General features: G+C 31.9%; 1 protein-coding gene across 2 annotated transcripts; it reads left to right on the top strand.

The window, feature by feature from the left end:
• The first annotated feature begins 1548 nt into the window (after nt 1-1548).
• Nucleotides 1549-12937, top strand: LOC21395159 (cellulose synthase-like protein H1). 2 transcript variants are annotated; one of them, XM_010091166.2, is made up of 9 exons: nt 1549-1816; nt 2027-2366; nt 2990-3115; nt 4987-5103; nt 9252-9461; nt 9755-9866; nt 10114-10298; nt 10834-11184; nt 12253-12937. In XM_010091166.2, the coding sequence occupies exons 1-9, from the start codon at nt 1554-1556 to the stop codon at nt 12808-12810; spliced, it is 2262 nt and encodes a 753-aa protein (XP_010089468.1). In that variant the 5' UTR covers nt 1549-1553; the 3' UTR covers nt 12811-12937. The 2 variants fall into 2 exon arrangements, with proteins under 2 accessions (XP_010089468.1, XP_024033061.1); XM_024177293.1 differs by lacking the exon at nt 9252-9461.
• The last annotated feature ends 489 nt before the right edge of the window (nt 12938-13426 follow it).

Raw genomic sequence — 13426 nt, 5'->3', positions numbered from 1 at the left:
AAAACTTGGCAAGAAAAAAAGAGTGCAATCATTTTGTGATGAATTATAAATTTTACAAACTTACAAAGTTATACAATTACAAATACAATGTCAAAGGTAAATACATATTTACAAATTACAAATTTACAGTTTAATTTGAAGCTGAAGGATCGTCTTCAAAATTAAATGTTAATCGATTAAATTCATTGATCCATTCTTGGCTTGCCGGTGAAATTGTATCTCGTAGACGTTGATCGGCCCGATCCCAATCCTTAATGCAAACCAAGGCTTCAACATTGAGTGACTGGTCTTTTAAAATAGAGATCATCAAATAGCGATGAAGTTATTAAACCAATCATTGAGTGACTTTTGATCAATTATTAATTTACTTTGGTATGCAAGTAGAAAGTTACTTTGATATAGAGTCACAAAGAGAGTGAAGAAAGTGGAAGAAAAAAGAGGATAATTAAGAGGATGAAGAGAGATTGTGAACAGAAAAATAGATAAAGATAGAAAGAAGAGTGATATAGAGTAGAAAAATACGAGTATCTATAAGAACAAAACCGGCATTATATAGAAACAACACTTTTTAAAAATAAAAAATAATAAAAACGTGATGGCAATGTATTTCTTTCCTTGTGTATATTATTTTTTGAGGAATCCTTTTATCATGTGATTGATTATAAAATATGGTCAAGAATGTGAAAACTGAAATATTAAACTGCTAAAATAGGAATTTACTCTTTATATTAAAGAATTGTGTGTTTACCTTAATTAATAAGTTAAAAATTTAAATAACAAATATGGACATTTGATCTAGTGGTATGATTCTCACTTTGGGTGTGAGAGGTCCCGAGTTCAATTCTCAGAATGCCCCAATTTGTAGCAACTAATATTTTCATTGGCGGGTTTCGGGTTTTCGGGCTTATTTTCGGGTCGGGCACAACAGTCGGATTTTTGAACGTTTTTTCGGGCAGTTCGGGCTTCGGACATGGCCGGAAAAATTCAAAAAAAACTCCGGCGGTCGACGGCACCTACATGGGGGCAGGCTCCGGCGTGGTTTCAAAATTCGGGTTGCCCGAGCTCAAATTTTCACCTTGAACGGGCCGGCATATGGGCCTGCCCGCCCGAGCCTGAAAAAATTCGGGCTTCGGGCAGCCCGCCGGCCCAAAGTTTCACCACTGTGCGTGTATGAAGACATATATTGGTCCCGGCGTTTGCTTTACCACTAATTATGTGTTCTTAAACATATAAGTTGAAAAAAAAAAAAAAAAGAAACAGTAATCAATTATTATCAGAACGAAAGAGAATTTTGTTCGGAACAAAATTCCACATATAGTCCAAAATTTGCCTCATGCGTCCATGGTTTTCGCGGTCCAAATCCATCTACACACATCGATCAATCGGTGAGTTTCTACGAAAAATAAAAAGGAAGAAAATTCAAAGAAAAGGAGTTCTAACTTCTACGTGTACGTATAAAAGTATCAATACCTGGCTAGAGGAGTTTACGTATATATAACGCTCCACAGTGTATACACCACTCATTTGACATCTTCCCTTGCATTGCTCTCAAGATGGCCAACACAGTTTCTTCTCCTCTTTGTCAGAAAATCCCCATTAAAGTTAACAAACTAAACAGAGCCATTGATCTCACAATCTTACTCTTGCTTATCTCTATCCTCGTTTATCGCCTCCTTTCCTTCAACAAAAACCATGGCTTCACCTGGGTCCTCGCCTTCGTATGCGAGTTCTGGTTCGCCCTCGAATTCTCTCTCTCTCTCACCACCTTCTGGACGCCTGCCGAGTTCAAAACATACCCAGAAATCCTCTTGCAAAGGTCTCTACATACGTATACAGATACATTAGAAAAAGTTTTTCGTACTCAATGTTTTTTGAAACTACTAAATTTGCATACATATACTTTCACAAACGCACGCACTGCATTTTTTTTATGATAGTAATATAATTAATATTGTGATTAGAGGTGTAGCTAACGGTAATTTTTTAAAAAATAATAATAATAATCAAATATATATATGTCGGACAGGGATGCCGCGGAGCTTCCAGCTGTGGACCTGTTCGTGACGACGGCGGATGTGGTGCTTGAGTCTCCAATCGTGACGGTAAACACCGTGCTGTCGCTTATGGCCGTCGATTATCCGGCTCATAAGCTGGCTTGCTACGTGTCGGACGATGGATGCTCTCCAATCATCCTCTACTCTCTCATTGAAGCCTTCAAATTTGCTCGCCTTTGGGTTCCTTTTTGTAAGAAGTACGATGTTCAAGTCAGAGCACCTTTTAGATACTTCTCCAGGGATGATTCTTTTCCGCCTAGTGATGATGATAAGAAGTCACCCGAATTCCATCCTGAATGGAGACGGATGAAGGTAATAGATAATATTGCTGTTTTATTCCACTTTTTCTTCCTTTATATATATATATATATATATATATATATCCATCTATTTGTGTTGTATTGTAAACGAGAATATTTAAATGTATACTATTTGATTTGTGAGTTTGTCATTTGTGACGATATAAAATGCATGAATGAATAGACTTTTACTACCTAGTTATACCAAATAGTCATTAGCATGGTTTTTTTTTTTTTTTTTTTCCGTGGCAAATAAGCATTGAATAGTCATGAGCATACTTGTTATATAGTTTGGTGTTAGGTTCCATATACAAATGCAAAAACGACAAAATATTGTATTGGAATTAAAAGTGAAGTAAGATCATCTTTAATGCAAATACTAATGTCATTACTATATTTGTCATTAAAAAATATGACATTTGCAATACTAATTTGTGAGAAATTTACTAGGAAGTATGGTATGTTACAAGTTCAGCATAAAAATTAAACAACATTGTATTGAAGTGCGACTTTTTTCACTTAAATGTAAGTTTTAACATTAGCTCATCAATTCGATATTGTATTGTGGATGCTCTAATTAAACTGTTTGTTGTTGTATCATCGTTGTCAACAATGGATCATTTTTTCACTTTACAGGAAGAGTATGAAAAGCTAAGACAAAAAATTGAAGAAGCAACCAAGGGAACACTCAAGATTGTATGTTCTGGAGAGTATGCTGCTTTCGCAAATACAAATAAAAGTGACCACCCCAATATAATCAAGGTTTAGCAGCTTTTTAAATTATTATTTATTTTGTTTTGTTTCTTTTAGTATAACCAAAAACATTGGATTTAATGTTATAAACACTTACTCAAATCTTAACTCTTATATATCAATTAATGTGGCATGCGAGTTATCATCTTTTTATTAGTAGATTTAATCTTTTATCAGTTGACATGATAATTTTTTTAAACACGCATTAATATAAAAATGATAACTCACACGACACATCAATTAGTACACAAAAATTAAAATTAGAATTGTGTTTTTAGCATTATTCATAAAAGAAGAAATTTTAGGAAATATTATTGCCTTACCATATCTTCTAGACCCCACTCCTAAAAAACAAAGAACCATCATGTCACCATTTTATATCAATGGTAGTTTATATGACTAAGATGCAACAATCGCATTGTTGGAATTTTTAATTTGGAATTGATATCGTAAGTTAAAAATTGTCTACTTTCTATCCTTAATAATTGCTGACCTTACATTAGACTGAGGATCAATGAACGATGTAAGCATTTCACAACAAATAACCATTTGAAAACGATGTAAGCATTTCACAATAGCATTTCACAACGATGTAAGCATTTTACCATAAAGTACTATACACCATCCATGTCATAGTATCTAAGTGTGGATCCTCTATCTAGACTAGATTGTTGACAAATAACCATTTGAAAACGACCCATAATACCATTTCCCTGTCGTCAATTAAATAAAAATTGACGACAACCCTCACACAATAGTGAATTAATGCAAAACTGTTAAAAAATATATAAAATATAAAAATTAAAGAATGAAATCTATCTTTGTCAATAATAATAATAACAACAACAACAACAACATGAATAATAATAAGAATAACAATTAATAATAATATAATAATAATTTTCAACGTGAGTGCATTAATTTATTCTTTCTTACCACATGAGTATATTAAGGGTAGTTTTATTCACACATTTTTTTTTACTCTCCATATCTCTCTCTACCTTAAATTTTCTTATGACAAAAAGATCCTCACATTGAATGACAAGAAATGACAATTATAGCATATTTAATTGTGTAATTGAATTTAATTAAAAAAAGAAACTAATTTTATAGTTTTTATCTCTCTTCACACATCCCACATGTTATATTCTAAATTATAAACTATTATTATTTTAAAATTAAAAAATTCTAATTTTCACTTTTCAATAAGTATTCTAAAAAATTACATTGATATAATGTTAAATTTTGTTTGCTATTAGTTGTATGATGATTTTTATTTTGTCTTTTTCATTTCATGTTTATATTTTTCACTGATTTTTTTTTTTTTGTAAAGACTAATCATTTGGTTTTGTTTTTTATTTCGCTTTGCTTTAATAAAGTTGGATTGATTTTTTTCTCGTTTTATCTTCTATTTATTTTTTTTCTTTTTGTTTGAAAAAAGGATTCACACCCAAAACATCAACAAAAAAAATAAAAATAAAAAAGATATGAAGAGATAGAGAAGTAGTACTTAAATAACAAACTAAACTATAATGGTGGATGTGAAAAGAAATTTGAAGTGGACAAAAATTAATTATTTCATAAAAATAATTAAAAGAAATTTTAGAATAATAAGGGTGTGTAAAAAATAAATTTAGTTCCTTTAAAATTATATAAAATGTGTTTTTAAAAGAATGTGTGAAATGTAAAAAAGAGAGTGCATATAGAACCATTCGTACATTAATTTATTCTCTTTTACCGCTGGAAAAAAAAAGTTGATTATATACTGATCGGTGTGTACAAATCTTCCTATTTTGAAAGAATATTTGTATGGCTGATATTTCTCGACAATCTCTGAAAAGAAACAGAAGCATTCAATTTGAATTTTTTTTCCCCAAAAGGTCATATGGGAGAACAAGGAAAGAGTTCCAGAAGGAGTGCCTCATCTAATTTATGTTTGCAGAGAGAAGAGTCCAAATTGTCCACATCACTACAAGGCCGGTGCAATGAACGTTCTGGTGAGACCACTTCTTAGCCAATTACGTGTTTAAAGTTGCAATATTTTCTTTTAAGAACGATGCTATAGAGTACCGGCATTAATACTAAAAATAAGTAGATCCCATAGAACAGAATTCATAAATGAGACTTGTTAGAAACTAAACATTGAACTAATTAAGAATTGAAGCATGTATAAGTGGGTTAACATAAGGATATTATACCATCGAGAGTTTGTCACCTTAACAAACATTGCTTATTCGGAAGAATAAGAATACATACTAAATCTATTCAAAAAATATGAGGAATATAAGTTCTATGAGACAACTAAAAAATGCACTTAATCTTTTTACGAAGAATCTGCATGCTTTGAATATAAGAGGTTTTTTCAAGATTCTCATACCAAAGTAGCTAGACAACATATTTATATCTTCTCAACCAACAAGTTAGAATCATTAAGCGCGAGCCAGTTGTCACCAACATAAAAAACAGAATCGCTTATAGAATGTTTGTTTCCTGTATTCGTCCATGATTCTGAATCATGATTTATGGTTTTCTATAGTATTTTTCTCTCATAAAAAACACACGTAAAACGAGAATAGTTCTGAATCATGAATCTGAATCCATGAACCAAACGTCCACTTAATCTTAATCTTGTTAAGGAGAATCTGCATGCTTAGAACATAAGAGGCCTTTTCAAGATTCACATACTAAAGTGGCCAGGCAACATACTTATCGTTTCAACCAACAAGTCAGAATCATTAAGCATGAGCAAATTGTCACCAACATAAAAAATAGAAATATGTAACTGCTCCCACTGATCTTCCACACATGCATTTATTAACAACATTTTCCATAAAGCTAATTTCAGTGACTGTCTCATCCAAAATTAGGTACTACCGCCTCAATATTTCCATACACTCTCACTCGTCATAGAGTTTCTCAACATATTAGTGGAGCTAGAAAACATATCCACTCTCAAGACTATGTCCATTTCAACATTAACAAATTATCATGAGAGATTCATACCATATATAATGACTTGTCCCATTTAGCGTCAAAATAGCAGAGATATAAGAATTGCTCAAGGCTAAAAAAATAATATGGGGCAACCAACAAGAAGCATGTAAAAACAAGATTATGCGATTTGCCCTTTACTTAGCATTTTCAATTATCTTAAACTATATGATCATTATGTGCTAGAGCTCACTGAGCAAGAATATAACTCTTTCGCATGTAAGGATAATTCATCAAACATCACAACCAAATGCATCAATCCACCCCCGACAGGGTAGTAAAGATTATGCGGTTCATGACATTCAACAAACTTCCTTCACCAGTCTAAGCATCCTACCTAACAATTAATTATCGACAAGATAATTTAATTGTCCGTATGGATCTTAGCAATATGGTAAATACATACATTTATCCTTAACACTCCAATATATTATTTGACTATAATATGAGTTTAGTGATTATAAAAGTCCATATGTAATATTTAATATTCTCCCACTTGGACTGCATAATCAGTAACAACAGTGCTCATATAATACAAAATGTCAAATAATAATCGAATAACAAAAAACATGAATATAGATAACAAGCTTAAGCTTCAACAAGATTCAACCGTCCTACCAAGTAAAAAAATTATCGGCAAGATAATTTTATTACCCGTATGAACTTTCGCAACATAATCAACAAATTAAGTTTATCCATATATTCTCACAATTTATTGTTGGGAGAAAGAGGGAAATAGGTCAAGACTTGAAATGAATTAAAATTAATAGACCAATAATTTACATAAGTTAATAAATAGGCTAAATTACTGTTTTCGTCCATAACTTGTCTGGTTATGAACCATAACTTGACAAGTTATTCTCGGTTTTTGTCCATAACTTGTCTGGCTATGAACCACAACTTAACAAGTTTGTCCATAACTTATCTGGTTATGAACTATAACTTGACAAGTTATGGCCTATTAATTTTTATAACTAAAAGCTGGCCTATATACTTTCTTAAGCTTTTCATATTGACCTATTTCCTACTATTTTCATTTATTGTTTGATAATAGTATGTGAGTTTAGTGATTATGCTAGTCAATAAACAAATATTTCTAATTTTCTCCTAATTTAACTGCATAAAAAAAACATAATACTCACATAAAACAAGATATCAAATAATAATGACAACAATAATAAATAAAGAATGGATAAACTTATAGCTCAAGCTTTTAAGAAAATTTTCATTCTCACTTTAACACAAAAGAAACTATGTATGTCTATACAAATAATTAGGCATTAAAACATTAAATACAAAATGAGCATTTCTAAATTTTAACAAAAAACCATATTATTATATGTTTAAATTTTATTTATCGGAATATCAAATTATGTGGGAGAACAAATAAAATATGACCATATAATATGAAATAATAAAGATGCCCCAAAATTTTATGTCTCAAAATAGTGAGAATAAAATTGCCTATAAAATATATGAAAATCATTAAAATAAATAAATATTTAAATAAAAATATTTTATAATAGCTCACGTGCATTCATGTAAAGAGTATTATGTATCATAAAACCTTTTTCCAAAAAAAAAAATTAAAATTTTGTAGGAGAGCTCCGTAACACAATAACTCATGACAGGAAATGTTAAAAGTTCTACAACAATTGATTTTTGGGCACTATCATCATATAATGACCAATTTTTTGAACCAAGGAAGCAGTATGAAATCTCTATCAATTACAAGATGATTTTCCAGATTTCCAGCCTTGAGGACAAGGCTGTTCTAAGGGCGGTGGAATGTACGGGTTGGAATATCAATAATCACATATTAAAAAATAAATCAGAATTGGAAAATATCTATGATGGATATAGGTAACTGCAAAATTGTGGAAATACGAGATTATGACATTAATTTAGGAGCCAACTATTTGATTGGTGTGTTAGTATTTATTAGGTTCAATGTATTCAAATATTTTATGAATCTCTCATCCTATATAAGAGAGAATATTAGGTGTATTGAGATATCGAAGAAAATTATCTAATACAAAGAAATTAATTTTCTATTGTGTCTTTTATTCATATTTCTTCTTCTTGGTTGTTACACCATTTTCAATGATTCAAAATGAGTTTTTCTCAGAACTTCATCCTCTTTTGATTCATAACATCAAATGGCCTAAAAATAATCAAAATTTTAGTGATAATAAAATCTCATTTCGGCCATTTCAGACCTTCAAAAACATGGTTTTTCAGCCATTCCAATGCACAATAAACACAAAATTCATGGTATATAGTCCGTTTTCACAATCCACAAGACAAAAAATAACTGAAATCAAGCCAATAAGCAACCTTGATTCGAGTTCTATATCTTAGGACGGCCATGGACAGAGTTTGAAAATCTGAACCGAAACACCATCAAAACAACACGATTCTATCAAGGAAAAATCACCCACCATATATATTCATAACATACATGCTCGGAAACAAAATATTAGAGCAATTTTTGGGGATTTGAAAAATGGGTTTCAATTCCCTCGAAGAAATCTAAAATGCACCGTTTCAAAACTTAAATTGGAGGCTCTGATACCAATTATTGAAACTAAAGATTTAACCAATTGAGAACTGAAGCATTTGCAAGTGAGTTACTTCGTGGTAGCATTAGTGGGCCGTTAGAACGTCACTAGAGCTAAGGGTTCAAATGAACTCTCCTCCTTCTCTCCCTCTATCACACTATTACAAGCATTAGCCACTATTAGAGATTTAAGCCCCACACACCAATATAAACAAGCTCCCCTTAAGCTCACATATTAATTGTGCTATATTGGGCTTATTTTAATTGTGCGGATAGGTTATTTGATCTAATAAGCTTATTAAAACATTTATGAGAAAGGGAGCCCATATGTCTCAAGTTAGTGAACAAAAACTAATGTCCATCCCATTATGGATTAATATTTGACATATATGTATAAATAAATTCACGTTAACAAAGTTATTCATAACGTACTTTAATCGTATTAGAGTGAATTATTATGATTATAAAAGTCCACATAAAAATTTTCCAATAAGACTCACTTTTTATTTGTTGCCATGTTAACATCATTAGTGTCTCAATATTTTTTTTCTTCTTAACTCGTTCTGATTTCTAGAGGGAATTAATTAATTGTAGACCAGAGTTTCCGGAGTGATGACAAATGCTCCTTTCTTGTTGAACGTGGACTGTGACATGTTTGTGAACAATCCGAAAATAGTTCATCAAGCGATGAGCTCTTTCCTAGGCCTCAAACCTCAAGAATGTGCATTTGTCCAGTTTCCTCAAGTCATCTACAATCAGTTGAAAGATGACCCATTTGGAACCCAAATGGTTGCTGCGTTTGAAGTGAGTATATTTTTACTCTAATTGAAAACCTACACATAAGTTAAAAACCAAGTTCCCAACGTAATTCAAAATCTTTATATTCTCACTACTTTTGGACATGTTTTTTACCATCTCATTCGTTTCACTTACTCGAGTTGAGAATTTGAGAGAAAAAAGTAAATTCATCTAGGAAAAAACACAATAATAAAAAAAGTTAAATTTAAATTTTTTATTAGAAAAAACACTATAATAAGCACTTGAGTTGTGATTCGAACTAATAAAACCAACGGGGCGTACATGTGTTTATTATGCAGGTTATTGGGCATGGAATGGCAGGGATTCAAGGACCTCTTTATGCAGGAACTAATTGCTTTCACAGACGTAAACTCATTTATGGTTTCTCTTTAGACAATGCAGATTTTCAAGGTTTCTTTCCTTTTCTTTTCTCTCCAAAAGAGAAAGTACTCAAGATTTTATTTTATTTTCACCACAATAGGAATATAATGGAGCATTATACGTGGCTTCTCTGTGTGTGTATGTATGTTAATGCCATTCTTCATTATTATTATTATTATTATTATTATTATTATTATTATTATTATTATTATTATTATTATTATATTAGATTGTTCATTCTATCTTCCTCTCTACTCTTTCATTTTTCATTCTCTAGGAAAAGAGGATGATGAGAAAGTACTACTGAAAGAATCATTCGGAAATTCCATAGAGTTCATAAATTCTGTGACTCAAATTTTGAAGGACGATATTAGTCCAGTACAAGATATTTCAATTGCTGCTCAATTGTCCTCCCAGGCCACCCGTTGTGACTATGAGCATGATACGGTTTGGGGAACAAAGGTTCGAGAACTCTTTTTTTTTTTTTTTTTGTATTAATTTACACCATATTTTTGTAGCTGGACATCCCTTGCGTGTATTCTGATAGCAATGTTTTGATATTCTACCAGAATATATTTTTAAAAATAATAAATATGACGGAAATCTAAAATTATTAGATTTTGATAACATATTATGTAATTTTTGAGATATTTATTGCAATATGTCATAATTTTTAAAGTTGGATTGACTTTTGTTGTGTGTATTAAAACTATTACAATATATATCACAATAGCATCATTTAAGTTTTATGTACTAAGTAAAATTATGTTTGTATTTTTGTGCATTTGATTCAGTATCTTTAAATTTTATGAGAATTTTATAGTTTTTCATTTATATAGATTTCATGATTTTTATATATTTTTTGTAAAAGTTTATGTTTTCTAACATATATGTCAATTGAGTCTAAAACTGGTAGTGTTCCTGTAAAGTGCCTTTAATTTTTTTTTTCGCAATTGTACGGAAAATTTTGGAATATTTATTGGTAAGCCGATTTCAGGTAGGGTGGGGTTACGGGTCGATAACAGAAGATGTCCTGACTGGAATGAGGATCCATGGCGAGGGCTTGCGATCTGTTTCGTGCATGCCAAGCCCACCGGGCTTCCTTGGGACAGCACCCACAAGTGGGCCTGCGTGCTTGATCCAAAGGAAGAGGTGGGCCACGGGCCTGCTCCAAGCCATGTTTAGTAAGAATAGCCCAATTGTGACCACCTTAAATGCTAAGCTTGAGTTCAGGCAGAGCTTGGCGTACACGTGGGTCCTCACTAGTCCCCTAGGCGCCATGTTTGATATGTTTTACAGTCTCTTAGCGGCCTACTGTATCATCACCAACGCAAATTTCTTACCCAAGGTACATCTCTTTGGTCAAAATTTTACTTGATATTTTTTTTACTACGCGGTTTTGACTATTAGATTAAAGTTTCAACGGTCTGATGCAATCACAAATCAAGCTATTGAAAATTTAATCTAATGATTAAAATAATAATACGTACTTGTAATTAGAAAGGGCATATATTATGCTAGAAATTCTCATTTTCTTATTATGTGTCACATGTATAACATGTGTTCATGTTTTTGAAGGTACTTTAAAATTAAAAATGATCAGAGGTTTTCCTAGGTTTTTTTTTTATCTGAAGAGGTTTTGTTAGCTTAAAACATAATGTTATAATATTTTTTTAATGTTCTAAAAGATGCTAAAACAATTCATGTTATGGCTTAGTTTTTTTACTATGTATAGAAGTTAGAACTATATATGTGCTAGCCATATACCACATGCAGTTCTGCTTAATATATTCCTTAACCTTTCCAATAACTTTGGCTAAGATGTAGAAGTATATATATCTAATGTTCTCATTAAAAAAAAAAAAATGTATATCCAATGCCGGCTGAGTTTTTATATTATAAAATCTAGAGAAATGCATTCCACCTTTGTGTGAGAGCATAAAAATTTGTCATTTCTTAAGCCCCTCATAAAATTTATACCCTAATTTTCTTCCCTTTGTCTATCTCGTGTCTGCAGTACCAGACACGAGATAGATCTTCCAAAGAACAAGGCTTTTTTCGAATAAGCCAATTCATTTGGGACCCTGCAGATCCACTCTTTTTCCTATTCAAAGATCAGCCCTTTGTCTCTGTGTTTTCACATCGAGAATTCTTTGCAGATGAAGAGATGTCAAAGGGGCTTCTTACTTCCCAAACAGATCTTCCTACATCTATATATAAACGCCGGTTTATCAAGAATATTAATGACCTAGTTACACAAAAATATAGCAAGTTAAGGGGGCACGAATTTCCTCTTTGTAGTAAACGGTTTTCCCATCATGGTTAGGTACTTTTTTTTTTTTTACTTCAATTTCATTCACAGTAAACCATACACCTAGTAGTCATATCTGAAACGTGTGGATTTGCATGGCTGCAGGCTCATGAACCGGCTATGCTAATTCTTGTTGCTAGATTTCTCTTCCAAAACTTGCAGCAGTTGTGCTTTTTTCTCCGATGCGGATTCTCAGTTCGCGCGTGGTGGAACAACGTGCGAACGGCTAAGATAACCTCAGCTACTGCGACGGTATTCGGAGTCTTCAGCTTCCTATTTAAGCTTGTAGGGATTTCCGACGTTGTTTTTGAAGTCACACAAAAAGACCAATCTGATAATTCTAGTGATGAACACAGTAATCACAAGGATGGCACTTCTAAAAATGTCGGTAGGTTTACTTTCGACGAGTCGCCCATGTTCATAGCAGGCACAACCTTTCTGTTTGTGCACTTGGCAGCCTTGACGTTGAGCTTGTTTGGACAACATGACGAGGTTGGTTTGGGGGAGTTTTTGTCAAGTGTTTGGACGGTGTTGTGCTTTTGGCCTTTTGTGAGGGGGTTGTTTGGGAAGGGAAAATATGGAATCCCCTCATCTATTGTGTTGAAGTCTGCTGGTTTTGCATTGTTTTTTGTACACTTGTGTAGAAGGGCCTCAGTTGGTTAATGATACGATCATGATCGAGCTTGATTATTATCCATTAACTAGTTGATTTGATGTCAGTTGCAAACTCATTGGGAACAATTCATAAGTTTTGTTGTGACATTTCTTGATTTCCTTGGACTATAACACCGCAAACGACATTTCTTTTTTTTTTTTTTTGTTCTTTTTTCTTTGTCAATCGTAAATGATACTTCAGGGAGAGGGAAAACAAGAAAGTAAACTACATGTCTACTTATTTTGTCAATGGAAAAATAAATTGGTTATTTCATGAATGAAAAGTATCATATTATTTTGGGAAAATAGAAATTTTGACAAGAAAAGATAACCGCTAGAAACAAAAATGATGAGTGCGTTTAGAACGTGCTTTTTGGTTATTTTTTAAAACGTTTCTGCACGTCTTAAGAGGTACGAAATGAAAACGGTCTACAAATCGCGTTTTATTTAGCAAATGTTTTGAAAATGAAAACGAAAACGAAAAAAAAAACAATGAAAATGGTTTTTGTAAAGGAAATAGAAAACGATTAGAAGTTATTTTTCCTTTTCCATTTTCATTTTCTAGTACTTACCAACAATATTACATTAAATATTTAATTATTAATTATTAATTATATAATACATA

This window comes from Morus notabilis, unplaced genomic scaffold (assembly GCF_000414095.1).
Source record: "Morus notabilis unplaced genomic scaffold, ASM41409v2 Scaffold801, whole genome shotgun sequence".
Taxonomy (NCBI): domain Eukaryota; kingdom Viridiplantae; phylum Streptophyta; class Magnoliopsida; order Rosales; family Moraceae; genus Morus; species Morus notabilis.
The sequence above is the reverse complement of the archived record's forward strand: the minus strand, read 5'-3'. Positions and strand labels throughout refer to the sequence as shown.